Source organism: Pseudorca crassidens, chromosome 1 (genome assembly GCF_039906515.1).
Source record: "Pseudorca crassidens isolate mPseCra1 chromosome 1, mPseCra1.hap1, whole genome shotgun sequence".
NCBI classification, from domain to species: Eukaryota; Metazoa; Chordata; class Mammalia; order Artiodactyla; family Delphinidae; genus Pseudorca; species Pseudorca crassidens.
The window spans coordinates 145,604,110-145,618,404 of record NC_090296.1 but is presented as its reverse complement, the minus strand read 5'-3'; the positions used below and the strand labels follow the sequence as shown (position 1 = coordinate 145,618,404).

Genomic DNA, 14,295 nt, shown 5'->3' with positions numbered 1-14,295 from the left:
GTTGTGTTCCAATAAAATTTGATTTACAAAAACAGGTATACAGCTCATGGGCCGTAATTTGCTGACTCCTATTCTAAGAGAATGGGGGAGAGAGAGACTAAGCATGTATCATCGATTACTTGGCAGCGTTAAAGATCCACTTGAGGTTTGTGGCCCTGTACTGAAAGGGAAAACAGTCAGCATAGTTGTGTGTGTTTCTCCTGCCAAGTTCAGCTACACAGCTATAGGCATGGAATGGTGGAGAACTGGATCTCGTGTGTTTTGTCAAACAGTGTGACCCAAGGGCAGGGGAGTTGAAGGTATATGAAAGGTTATGTTATAATTGATCGGCTCTGGAGTTGAAGCTGAACATCTGAGGACGAGGATCAATGGATAGGCTGTCCCAGTGGATTGCTGGAGTCAGAAACTAGATGGCGTGAGTTAGAAAGGCAGGAGGTAGCGGTCGGAGAACAAAAGGGTTGCTGATACTAGTAAGGCTAGGTAGTGGGTGTGAGCATGGGAGTGAGGGGCTGACATATGTGGAGGACAGGATCACTGGAGTATAGGAGATCAAGTTGCCAAAGGCCAAGGTGTGGGAGGATCATCTCTGTACACTAGTCACCAAGAATTAAGGCAGGAATGATGTTGGAGAGAGTGATGGGGCACTCTTTCATGATGATGCCAGATAGAGCCTCAGAATCACTACCAGTTGTTAGTATAGGACAAGAAACCTATTTGTCTTCAGGACTGTGGTGGATGAACAAGGATTCGAAGGTAGAGGAACTACATACACAGAGGCACAGAAGCACGATGCAGCTTTTGAGAACAGCAGGTGCTTAGTATTGGGTTAGAGAACTAGGATAGACAATAGCAAAAGACCACATAGTAATGGTAGGCAGAGTTTGGAGACAACTGAGGGGAATGAGAAAGGGAACTGACCGGAGATGATAAAAAGGATTGACTGTGGCACCAAAGACCCAAAAGAGATCAGAACTCACATCTGCATGGTTGGACAATGTTTTTCATCCCTAAAGGTCACCATCCAGTAAGTGACCAAAAGAGGTATGAAGGGTTTTGAAAGAAAAAGAATATTTCTACCCACAGAGTGCTCTCAGGTAACTGTCTGTGAAACAGAAATGAAATAGATATAGTAGAGTGCTAATTATTCTAGACATAAGGTTAATATAAGAACTTAAAAAAGAATGAACATTTGAAACTTCCTTGGTTTTTGGTCTTGGTTTTAGTCTGGAAATGGTTTATTATGGGACTGTTACAGTTAGTATTAAATCCTAGCGATCTAGGTATCGGTATCTTAATTATAGCAAAAGGTAATCTCTTTTTATTCATAGGATTATAAGACAAGAGATGTGACTGATGATGTAAAAAATATTGTAAGATTTGTTCAAGAACACAGTTCATCACAAGGAACAAGAAATATAAAACATGTAGGTCCTTCTGGGAGATTTACTATGAATATGCTGGTCGACATTTTCTTGGGTAAGTCATCTGTTTTATTGTTTGAGTTACATCGATTAAAATGTAACATTTAGGGAATTCCCTAGTGGTCCAATGATTAGGACTCTGCACTTCCACTGCAGGGGGCGCAGGTTCAGTCCCTGGTCAGGGAATTAAGATCCCACAAGCTGCATGGCACAGCCAAAAAAAAAAAAAAAGTTGAACCTCTAAAGAATTCATTACAAGTACATAGAAAAAATCTCTTCTGTATTCTTATAGAAGCTAAGAGTTTTAGAATAAAACCTTTTTGAGTAACAAAAGAAAATCAGTTTTTATGAATTATTACCAATTATTTTTATAGAATTTATGTAAGTCACTAAGATGAGTTTCCACAAACAAAAAAGAAAATAATAAAGTTTATACAATTTCATCTGAGTGAATAGAATATAACTTCCCTGGAGAATTACCCATTGACTGACTTCCAGTTCGGGATGGCAGCGTGAGCATAAGTATCTGTCTTCTTTTTTCACTTGAGGCCCCATTAAAATAGTAGCAAGGAAATAAAATGAGGATTAAATCCATAACAGCATAGAAAACCAGAAAGAGACCATCATCAGATTAGAGGTTTTAAAAATCTTTGACGAAATGGATGGAAGCATATTGAAAAATGGAATGAAATGCAGTAAATCACAATGCACAATAAATGTAGAGAAAGTTATAGCAGAGGGGCTGTCAACCAGGTAGAACCCCATTATCACCAGGCTGGCTCAGACTTGGAAGCTCAGAGGCCTGGGGGCTGGGAGTAAAAGCAGAGGAGCCAAAAATAGGAGGGGACGGTTAAAAGAAAGTCTGCTCACAAAAGAACTGCACGGAATAGCAGCCTGCAGTTGATTCTAGAACAAAGATAAACTGCTTGAGGAGTAGAGAGACAGCTGAGCTGGGAGCCAGCACCCCTAAGTGGCATTTGGGGGCCACCCAGCCCACTTACCCTAAAGCAAACCTGGTAACTAGATATCCCCATTCAGGGGAGGAATTTGAGGGGAAATAGACCTAGATATAAAATAACAAGAAATCCACCTAAAAAGTTTAACCTGGTTCCTAAAGACTAAATATAAATAGACAATCAAGGGGACTTCCCTGGTGGTCCAGTGGTTAAGAATCCATATTGCAATGCATGGGACGCCAGTTCAATCCCTGGTCAGGGAACTAAGATCCCACATGCTGCGGGGCAGCCAAGCCCACGCACCACAGCTACTGAGCCCACGTGCCACAAGTAGAGAGAAACCCGTACACTGAACGAAGAGCCCATGCACTGTAACTAAGAACTGACGCAGCCATAAATAAATAAATAAATAATCTTTTAAAAAAAAAATTCAAGAGGAAGACCAAGGGACTTCCCTGGCTATCCAGTGGTTAGGACTCCCCACTTCCACTGCAAGGGGCGAGGGTTTGATCCCTGGTCTGGGAATTAAGATCCTGTGAGCCGTGAGGTGCAGCCAAAAAGAAAAAAGCGAAAGACCAAATAAGTAGCATATTTGACCCTGGGGATAGAGATAATTTAGAAAATAAGCAATAGCTTTGGGGATATGGGAGGGGAAACTCCTGATAGTATCTTCATAAAGACTTAAATAATAATAGAATGTTACAGAAAATAGAGAAAGAGCTGTTAAAAATTTTAAATGATTGACACAAGTAAATTTAGTGGAAAGGTTGGAAGATAAAGTCAAGAAAATTTTCTTAAGACCTGAGCAAAAGGCTATATGGAAAATGTGAGAGACAAAATATAGATCAATTCTTAGGAGATGTAAAATCTGACAAATAAAATTTTGAAATAGAAAGTAGAGAGAGGGAATTCTCAAACCAATGATAAAAGAAAATTTCCCAGAATGGACAAGAAAAAAAACCTTAATTAAAATGCCCACTTGGGGAGTTCCCTGGTTGTCTAGTGGCTAGGATTCAGTGTTTTCACTGCTGTGGCCTGGGTTCAGTCCCTGGTCAGGGAACTAAGATCCCACAAGCCACGCAGCGTGGCCAAAATTTTTCTTAAATATGCCCACTTAATGCTAAATAAGATGCTTTATAAGATGAAATTTAAGAATACCAAGAGTGGGGCTTCCCTGGTGGCGCAGTGGTTGAGAGTCCGCCTGCCGATGCAGGGGATGCGGGTTCCTGCCCCAGTCTGGGAGGATCCCACGTGCCGTGGAGTGGCTGGGCCCGTGAGCCATGGCCGCTGAGCCTGCGCGTCCGGAGCCTGTGCTCCGCAACAGGAGAGGCCACAACAGTGAGAGGCCTGCATACCGCAAAAAAAAAAGAAAGAATACCAAGAGTAACGAGATGTTAGGGAAGAAAAACTTTTTCTCCACTCTGTTATATTTAGTTGTTGGGGACATTAGCAAGAGAAAAGACATTTAATCACGTATGTGTGGGAGTTCATAGAAAATGTGACTCAAAGGGGCAATTAGAATTTGAGGCTGGTGTACCGTTTTAATAGGGGAAGTAGAGGCGGGAGAAGGGTTAGGAGGAAACAAATGATTTGAGGGAAAGATAAATGGGCCCTTAGGAGAAAGATAGCGGGGAGACATGGCAGTTTTTGTGACAGTGTCTGTTTAGGTGTTGTGTGGAGACTTCTCATCTCCAATGATAAGAGTCAGTTTTCTCTGGTTGCTCCTGGGGAGGGGATTTAAGACAACTGAGTTCTTTTGGGAGTCTCTGCTTTTTGGCAGATGGATTTCAGAAATTCAAGTACCTTCTGCTCAAAATAATTTTTATGCCACTGTGGCATGTTCTGGACCCCTTCAGAAATACTCCAGAAAGCTTTGGAAAGAAAAAGCAAACCAAAACCAAACTGACATCAGATTAATGTCAGTAGCCCTGGAGACTAGAAGGCAAAGAAGGTGATATCATGTATACCATAAACAGAGGAACTGACCCATGGGTCCAGTGAGAAGAAATCCCAGAGTCACAGCTATGCAGCAGGTCCAGTAAGCAGTCTGTACAAATTGTAACAGAAAGTCGGGAAAAATAAGTCCCAAGCAATATAGAGAAAGAACAAGAAATGAATTTTTTTATTGATGACAGTAAAGAACACAAATGTTACTTCTCAACAACAAAAGGAGAAAGGCACTTAGAAACTCCTGCGGAGGTACTTCCCAGGCAGTCCAGTGGTTAAGACTTCGCCTTCCAATGCAGGGGGTGCGGGTTCAATCCCTGGTCGGGGACCTAAGATCCCACATGCCTCAGGGCCAAAAAACGGAAACATAAAAAACAGAAGCAATATTGTAACAAATTAAATAAAGACTTTAAAAATGGCCCACAGCAGGGCTTCCCTGGTGGCGCAGTGGTTGAGAGTCTGCCTGCCGATGCAGGGGACGTGGGTTTGTGCCCCGGTCTGGGAAGATCCCACATGCCGCGGAGCGGCTGGGCCCGTGAGCCATGGCCACTGAGCCTGCACGTCCAGAGCCTGTGCTCCGCAACGGGAGAGGCCACAACAGTGAGAGGTCCACATACCACAAAAAAAAAAAAAAAGGCCCACAGCAAAAAAAATCTTAAAAAAAAAAAAGAAACTCCCAAGGAAAGATTATAAAAGAGAACCAAGGTCAAATAGAAAACAAAGGAAATGGCTGCATGATTTTGAGTAATTAATAAAATATGCAAAAAAATAATCCGTTTGTCTGAATACAGTGAACATCCTCCTTAGAGTTGCACAAGAGTCATGAGTTCTAAGTGGGGAAGGAAGCTTGTTGTAATACAAATGTTGCTGATTAGCTGCAATAGAATCAATGTATAGACTTAAACATGGTTAGAGAACAGAGCAGGATATAGACGTTAATCTTGATGATGTAAAAATAAAAGTACAATAAATAAAAATAAAAGGGGGGACTTCCCTGGTGGCACAGTGGTTAAGAATCCGCCTGCCAGTGCAGGGGACACGGGTTTGAGCCCTGGTCCGGAAAGATCCCACATGCTGCGGAGCAACTAAGCCCGTGTGCCACAACTACTGAGCCTGCGCTCTAGAGCCTCCGAGCCACAATTACTGAGCCCACATGCCACAGCTACTGAAGCCTGCGTGCCTAGAGCCTGCACTCCGCAACAAGAGAAGCCACCGCAATGAGAAGCCCACGCACTGCACCAAAGAGTAGCCCCTGCTCGCCACACCTAGAGAAAGCCCGTGCACAGCAATGAAGACCCAACGCAGCCAAAAATAAACTAATTAATTTTTTTAAATAAATAAATAAATAAAAATAAAAGGGGAGTATATGGACAGCTTGGGGTGCTGGTAGCCTCCTACATAGTGGGGAGGGAGAGTGGTCAGACACTCTAAAGTTACCCCAAAAACCAATAGATGAACCAGTATTATGTAACTAGCAAAATTCAGGGCAGGGTAAAGTGAAGGGGGTGGTATAAATGAGATAAAGCCTCATCTTTCATTGTGAAGGGTCAATAAATAAATGTCAGGTGATGGTTCTGGCCAGTGGCATGACAGCAAGAGTACCTCCATGCAGAGGTAACCACTAGAAGAGCTGAAAACAAGCTATTTAAAAAGTGATTGCCGGGGGCTTCCCTGGTGGCACAGTGGTTGAGGGTCCATCTGCCGATGCAGTACACGGGTTCGTGCCCCGGTCCGGGAGGATCCCACATGCCGCGGAGCGGCTGGGCCCGTGAGCCATGCCCGCTGAGCCTGCGCGTCCAGAGCTTGTGCTCCGCAACGGGAGAGGCCACAGCAGTGAGAGGCCCGCGTACGCGTACCGCAAAAAAAAAAAAAAAAGAAAAAAGTGATTTACGGAACTTCCCTGGCGATCCAGTGGTTAAGACTGTGCTTCCACTGCAGGGGGCGCGGGTTCGACCAGAGATCAGGGAACTAAGATCCCACATGCTGCGAGGCGCAGCCAAAAAAAATTAAAAATAAAAAAATTAAATTAAGATTTTTTAAAAAGTGATTCCCTTGGAGAAGAGTGAGACTAGGGAGGGGAAGGGTGGAACAGAGGAATGTTCCTTTTAATTATAAACCCGCCTGTGCTATATTGTATTTTTTTCCTATGTACATGTATTACTTTAATTAAAAATCTATAAAGCAATTAAAAAATTAGTAGCCTAGATTGGAGTAGGAAGATGGTTTGTTCAGTTTCTCAGCTGTGTCTCCTGGATCTGTACATTTCTCAGGACAAAGCAACTTTTAATGCTGGTCTTCCCATTCTGGATTCTTGCCTTCTCCTAGTTTGGACTCTTTTGGGGGTACAAGGGGCTGCAGATAAAATAATTTGTTATAAGAACGATACATGATCATTCTACATTATAATATGTAGAAAACCGAAAAATACAAATAGCTCCCAAAAAAACTGCTAATGTTTTAATGTGTGTTTGCTCACAATCACATATTTATCATATTGTATGTATAGTTTCTGTCATTTTTATATAACAAGATATAAGCATTTTCTTATTTTTTTATTCTTAAGTAGTTTTTAATTTATATTTTATCATATTGATGAAATATATTTAAATAGTTTTATTTTAGGACATATTGTTCTATTGTAAATAGTGATGTGATAAATAGCCTTTTAAATACACCCTCATCTACATCTCTGTTTGTACCTTTCATGTACATTGCTAAGTCAGACATTTTTCTGACACATTCTTCAGTTTCTCGTTAGCTCTTAGGTGTTTTTTAAGAAAATTGTTTATGTTTCGTCCAGATTTCTTAGTTATTCTCAGCACTAGGGTTGGTCCACATCAGCCAGCCCGTTATCAGAGCAGTAGTCCTGCCCCAGGACTGTGACATTTCAGGGATACAAATCACTTGAAGAAGGAAAAACTTGAATCATTCAGCATCTATGACCAGAAGCCATCTGAAATTTACAATAATGTAATTATTTGGAACTCTTAAAATAGAGCTAAAGCTTTACAAAGTAATTGTTAATTCTGATTATAATCAGTGTCACAAGCCTTCTTAAGTAGATTGTTACAATAAAATTGTGAGGCTTCCCTGGTGGCGCAGTGGTTAAGAATACACTTGTCGAGCCCTGGTCCGGGAGGATCCCACATGCTGCGGAGCAGCTAAGCTCGTGCTCCACAAGTACTGAGCCTGCGCTCTAGAGCCCGCGAGCCACAACTGCTGAGCCCACGTGCCACACAACTCCTGAAGCCCATGCGCCTAGAACCTGTGCTCCGCAACAAGAAAAGTCACTGCAATGAGAAGCCTGCACACCACAAGGAAGAGTAGCCCCCACTTGCTACAACTAGAGAAAGCCCACACGCAGCAACGAAGACCCAATGCAGCCAAAAAAATAATAAAATTTTTTAAATTGTGTTTATGATGAAAACATTAGTCATTAGTGCAGCGTGGATGTGAAACCAAGGATCTAGCTGTGGGTGGGACTCTCAGTCAGTGGGAGGAGGAGGGAAGTATACAGCCTTGTGGAGTGTTCTGCAACAGTGATATGAAGCTATTAGGGTTTATATGAACTGTCTTTGATTTGTTTGCTCTAATATAATTTTATAAGCTGTACATGCAACATGCTAAAATGATAAACTTAATTTTGCTGCTGTTTTTGGCCAATGCACGTTATAAAAAGATGAAGAGAAGTACATACAATTATTTTAGCATTCTACTCAAATATTCTTACTTCATGGAAACAAGTGTCTATTTGTGCCATGGTTTTTCCTGCAGAAGAGCTTAGCTATCGCATTTACCCAGACCTGTCCATAAATGGCTTTTTTAGCCTCTTCTGTTAGAGTTATGGTATACCTACATTTACTAATCTAATTTCTCTTACCTTCTTACCAGGGAGTAAGAGTGCAAAAATTCAGTCAGGAATATTTGGAAAGGGATCCGCTTATTCAAGACACAATGCTGAAAGACTTTTTAAAAAGCTGATACTTGACAGGATTTTGGATGAAGACTTATATATCAATGCCAATGATCAACCAATTGCATATGTGATGCCTGGAAATAAAGCCCAACATGTACTAAATGGGCATTTAAAGGTATGGTATTTTAAATGTTTATTTTATTTTATTATCTCACAATGAGTAGACAGAACTATTTTACTGTGAACTCAAGTGTCTTTTCCAAAGCTTATGGATACTGAATTTATATATACTGTCCTATATGAACATATTCTATTCTTCTTAATTTAGAAAGAGATCTTAAAATTGAACCCAAGTAATGTAACACCTGTCAAAATGAATTGAGTGGGTTGGTTGTCAGATCATTAAATCATCGTATATTCATTAAATAAACATTTATCAGAAAGCTAGTCTGTGCTGGCATGGGAAATATAAAGATGAAGAATATACAGCCCCGTTCCCAAGGGACTTACTATCTACTTGGCATAACAGAAGTACCCCCAAAAAATGTAATTAAGCATTAAATAAAGCCTCTATGTGCATGCACTCATTCCTGTGTTCTCATTTTCTCTCACAAAGGTAGACTTTATGGAAACGGAAAATTCCAGCAGTGTGAAAAAACAAAAAGCTTTAGTGACAAAGGTATCTCAGAGGGAAGAGATGGTTAAGAAATGTCTTGGAGAGCTTACAGAAGTCTGCAAATCTCTGGGAAAAGTTTTTGGTGTCCATTACTTTAATATTTTTAATACTGTCACTCTCAAGAAGCTTGCAGGTTGGTGTTTGTGAGTCTTCTGTTGCATGGCATAAGTTAATAGGCTAAAAGTTAATCTTGCTAAGGAACTTATCAAGAGCATTAATATATCTCAGTCTTTTTGATCTCTGAATTGAAAGCTCAGAAAAACAGTTTAAACTCATTCTTGAGATAAAATATATTTTTTAAGATATACACAGTACTTTGTTATTCAGACATATGGTATCATTTCAATCTTATACTTCAGTCTAATGCTGCATGTTAGGATATGGATAATTCTAATCGCTAACACCAGATGTCACTTAATGAATTTGTGTGCCTTATTTGCCTGCCTTATGATGTTTAACTATGTGTGTACATGTCTTTGCAATGCGGAGCTAAGTTCCTTTTGAAAAGAGATTTTGTTTTATGCTTCTCTGAATCCGGATCTAGCACACTGCTGTGTCTAAGTATTTTTTGATAAATCCTTGCTGACGTGAGTTATTTCCATGGCTTCAGACAGCTCAACCCAGAATTCTAATAGTAGAGTCCCTGGAAAATAAGTTGGCCACGTGGTTGACTGACTAATGTACATTTCCTTCCACCCTCTTCCTTCATAAAAGCTTATAATCATCACTTCTCTCTCTTCCATTCCCACTCCTGCCACCATAGGTCATTACAGTATTTCATCAACTCTAAAATGCCACATTGTTATTTTATGGACTATTGAGAAAGAAAAAATTCTACTAATTAAACTGTGACACAGTGCTTTTATTGAAAGAGTTGTTTTTACTTTATTTAGATTTTTATCACATATAACTGTGCCTATATGGAAAATGCATACAATCAAAGTAGATTGATTTAAGTACTTGTAAAAATTCACATTCAAAACCTGACTCTTCTGAATTATTTTTTGAGTCAGTTGTCCATGTCTTTGTTTTCCCTCATGTCATCAGGAACGTTAGTGACACAGCCTTTTTAGCATGCTCCACTCTGTTCCCCAAAATTTTAATCAAAATCCTTGTCACCCGTTCTGATTTGATGGTGACACTTTCTTGATGATACCAGAAAGTGTCCGCGGGAGGCTGCACGTCTCTCAGTAACACAAATGTAACACTGCTTCATCTACTTCAGGTCATGTAAAGCACTTGGTTGTTTCTTGCAAGAAACTGTGGAATTGTCATTTCCTCCAGAACATACAATTTGCTGTGTTAATGCCAAATTTATCCCCCGTTACTCCGTTTCTGAGCTTTTCTGCATGCACAATCATTTTCTCAATGCTAATCACAATCTAGTCTTTTCTAACACATTTCATGTGCAGTTCAGTTCAACATGTGAGCACTGCAGTGGCGCTGTCGGCATGCCGGCAGCACTGATAGCTATGACTGAGATCTCACATGTGGAGGCAGTGACAGCACAGCTGCCATTTGGCCGTTAGCACTTGTAAGACGCCTCTTGACCTCAGGAATGCCAAAACACACAAAAAAAAGAGTATATCTTAGAAACCATGAAATGTAGTATTTTGTTCCTAGGCTATTAGTGAAGTTTCCTAACTGGTTTCCTTATCTCCAGATGTGAACATAATATTCATTTTAATCTTCTAAATACTTGGCTAAAATTCCAACAGCTCTCCAGATAAAGTACAAATTCTATCAGGAATCTGCATTTTTTATTTTATTTATTTATATTTTTTGGCCGCACCCTCACAGCATACAGGATCTTAGTTCCCCGACCAGGGATTGAACCCACACCCCCTGCAGTGGAAGCGTGGGGTCTTAATTACTGGACCGCCAGGGAAGTCCCAGGGATCTGGGACTCCCCCACTTTATCTTCCAGTAACCCTTTCCATAAACCTCCTGGTCTGTCCCACAGGTCTTTTCTTTTCCTCTAAACATAGAAATGATGTTACAATCACGGATTTGAAATCCACCCTTTGCTCAACTCAGATACATGGGAATTATTACTGCCTCACTGCCCATAGCCAGTGCATCAATAAATCCTACAGACCCAGCCTCCAAAACATGTCCGAATCTATTTCTTCTCTCTGTCTCCACTACTACCCGCTAGTTCACAGCGTCCTCTCTCGCACCTGTAGTGGCTTCCACCAGGCTCTGGTTTCCCCTCTTTCCCTTACAATCCATTTCCCATGTACAGCAGCCAGAGTGATCTTTAAAATAACAGGCTTGTCTAGCTGTAAGACTGTTGTGCCTTCTCTACGCAGAAGACTCTTTTTTAAAAAAATTTATTTACTTTATTTATTTATTTTTGGCTGCGTTGGGTCTTCGTTCTGTGCACGGGCTTTCTCTAGTTGTGGCGAGGGGGGGCTACTCAGTTGTGCGTGGGCTTCTCATTGCAGTGGCTTCTCTTGAGGAACACGGGCTCTAGGTGCACAGGCTTCAGTAGTTGTAGCATGTGGGCTCAGTAGTTGTGGCTCACAGGCTGTAGAGCGCAAGCTCAGTAGTCGTGAGGCACGGGCTTAGTTGCTCCGCAGCATGTGGGATCTTCCTGGATCAGGGCTTGAACCCTTGTGCCCTGCATTGGCAGGTGGATTCTTAACCACTGCACCACCAGGGAAGCCCTACGCAGAAGACTCTTAATGGCCTACTTGTTAAAGGCAGAGTACTTGCTTCACCCACGTGCAGAAAGACCTGAAGAACAGGTTTGGGTTGGGGGGAAGTAAGAATTCAGTTAAGGCCTTACTGACTGGGTATACAAATGTGGAGTGCAGGGGAGAAGTCGGAGCTGGAAATACAGATGTGGGCCTTTTCTGCAAACAAGCGTCACCATACTTGTAGCTAGACAAGTCTTGGTTGTGAGAACAGTGGGCCAAGAGCAAAGTCCAGTTACCTCTCGGGCACACTGCCCAGGAACCCCCACTCCGCTTACCCCCATATCCCGTGCTCCCTCCCATTCTCGGCCCTGACTCCACACACCTTTGCTGCTGGGATTGGACCACAGGCTCCTGCCCTCTGGGCCTGTGGGCTGCCTCTGTCGGCATTTAACTGCCTTTTAGAAAATCAGCCCATGTACCCGGTGCTCTGCAGCTAGTTGGCACTTAACAAACATGTGCTGAATGGGTGAATGAGCATAAATTCAGTGGGTTTTCTCTGGGTGGTAATTTAAATTTCTAATTTTATGCCCATGCACAGAATCTTTATCGTCTGATCCTGAGGTTTTGCTTCAAATTGATGGTGTTACTGAAGACAAACTGGAAAAATATGGTGCAGAAGTGATTCCAATATTACAGAAATATTCTGAGTGGACATTACCAGGTTCAGTATACAGCCAAATATGGGTTTTCTGAAAGCCTCTTTTAATGTTAAACGATGCATCTCACTGGATTAGAATCATGTGGTTTCTGGCTTGTGTTAATGGTCCCTACACCTTTCACACTGACATCCAGGTTCTCAGAGGAGACCCCAGTGGTATGCCAGGCACCTCTTAGAGGACACCGGTGCTCAGGTCCCCCAGGGGAGACCCGTTACTGAACTTGCTAACAGGACCCAGAGGACGACCTTTGGGCCCAGGAGTTGCTTGTTCTGTTAAGGCAAGTGCCTGAAGAATCTGGAACCCTGGGTGCAGATCACATATCTGCCCCCATCTCACTCTGTAATCCTTGGCAGGCCACACATAGCCTCTTTGTTTTTCAGTTTCTATGTCTGAGGACGGGAAGTGTTATCTGACAATCATGTATAAAGTTTAAGAGTGGAGTTTAAATGTTTTGGGAAAATGAACATGTAATTGGACTACTGGAGAATCTTATTGTTATTAGCCACTGAAAGAATCTGCCCGAGTGAGTGCATCATTAGCGGACCTTCCCAAAGGTTGCTGGAAGCCTGTCATGTAGCACCTCTAATTACGAAGCTCAACACTGAGCTATAGAAAGCATGGACGCGGGGAAAAATCGAGAACAAAGAAAGATTTCGTTGTGGGAGATACAGGTGCAGGAGTCGGGCGCCCTCCTTCAGCGTATTGCCATATGCAGACTAGCCAAGTGAAATGTTTCCCTCTTTCTGTAACGGACCATGGGAGGGGTCCTTCTCAGAGTAGCAGGATGAGACATGAGTGAGCATGCATTTCACATTCTGTCTCTCCACAGTCGTGTTTTATCCATTGACAAAACGCCGAAGAGTCAGGTTTTCGTTAATTCCTCTGTGTGGTAATTATTCCATAAATCCTTACTTCAAATACATTAACCTCTTAGTGGGAACTTAATGTTTGTTTAGTATAGTAACTTGTTTGGATAGGGATTTTTGCCCACGAAAGGTAGGGCTGCTCTGCAAAAACAGCCCACAGTGTGGTCATGATCACTCCCACTTATTGAGGGAGGACAGAGCCAAGAGCTTTGCCTATTCTGTGTCATTCAGTCCTTATAACACTGATTTTATTTTGTTTTTTTATTTATTTTTATTTTATTTATTTATTTTTGGCCACGCCACGTGGCTTGCGGGAGCTTAGTTCCCTGACCAGGGATTGAACCCAGGCCCACTGCAGTGAGAGAGCCCAGTCCTAACCACTGGACCTCCCTGGATATTCCCCAACACCCATTTTAGAGGGGAAAAGTGGTGAGGGCTTTTCATTTCCGCAAAGTCCCCCAGCTGGGATGACAGCACACTTCACCCGAGCTGCACTGTCTGCCCGTGTGCCCTTCCTACCATGCAGTAAGGTAGGGTAGCCTGAGGGTGAACCAGACCAGCCAGGAAATATCTTCAAAAAATGAAGACCTGGTCACTGTTAACCTAGAAGGAGATTTCGTGCTTTGGGTGTGCCTTGGGTTGCAAATACCTATGGAAATTACCATCTTCTTTGCAAATGTGTGCTTTCATACAGACCCATTTCCTGCATAGTATGTGAAATGTTCACAACTATTATGCAAAGAAGAGTAAAATGTGGTCTAGAATTTTCTGACAGCCATTTACTAAGTAACTATTGCCCAAAGATGAGGTGCAGGACATAGTTATGTTTTCCTTATGTTGGACTTATTTTTTCAGCATGTGTAAAACTATAAATAAAATTGTCTTTTGTTTAGCGCTTTATACTTTTCAAAGAACTTAACAGGATTAATTGCCCATACAATAACAGGGACGTGGGCTACAGAATGTGAGCTAATAAAACCTGACGTCTCTGGTTAAGTTAAAGAGCATCACACGTTTTCTTAGTGAACTCTGAACCCCTTTCTTTAAAAATAAATTGCCATTGACTACTTTGGGGCTTTGTGAAATTAAATAAGTGCTCAGTTCTTGTGGGGTGTTTGAATCCAAATGGCAAGATGCTACAGGAAAGCAGCT

At 41.8% G+C, this 14,295-nt stretch overlaps 1 protein-coding gene across 10 annotated transcripts in view; it reads left to right on the top strand.

The window, feature by feature from the left end:
- Positions 1 to 14,295, top strand: part of BLM (BLM RecQ like helicase) — a 99,858-nt gene that overhangs the window by 66,393 nt on the left and 19,170 nt on the right. For 9 of the 10 annotated variants that reach the window (XM_067697325.1, XM_067697333.1, XM_067697315.1 and 6 more), the window contains 4 exons: positions 1,329 to 1,476; positions 8,216 to 8,415; positions 8,857 to 9,049; positions 12,157 to 12,279. In XM_067697325.1, the coding sequence (XP_067553426.1) occupies positions 1,329 to 1,476; positions 8,216 to 8,415; positions 8,857 to 9,049; positions 12,157 to 12,279 (664 nt within the window). Of the gene's footprint in view, positions 1 to 1,328; positions 1,477 to 8,215; positions 8,416 to 8,856; positions 9,050 to 12,156; positions 12,280 to 14,295 lie in introns of those variants that run through there. The other variant, XM_067697335.1, reaches the window with a different exon arrangement.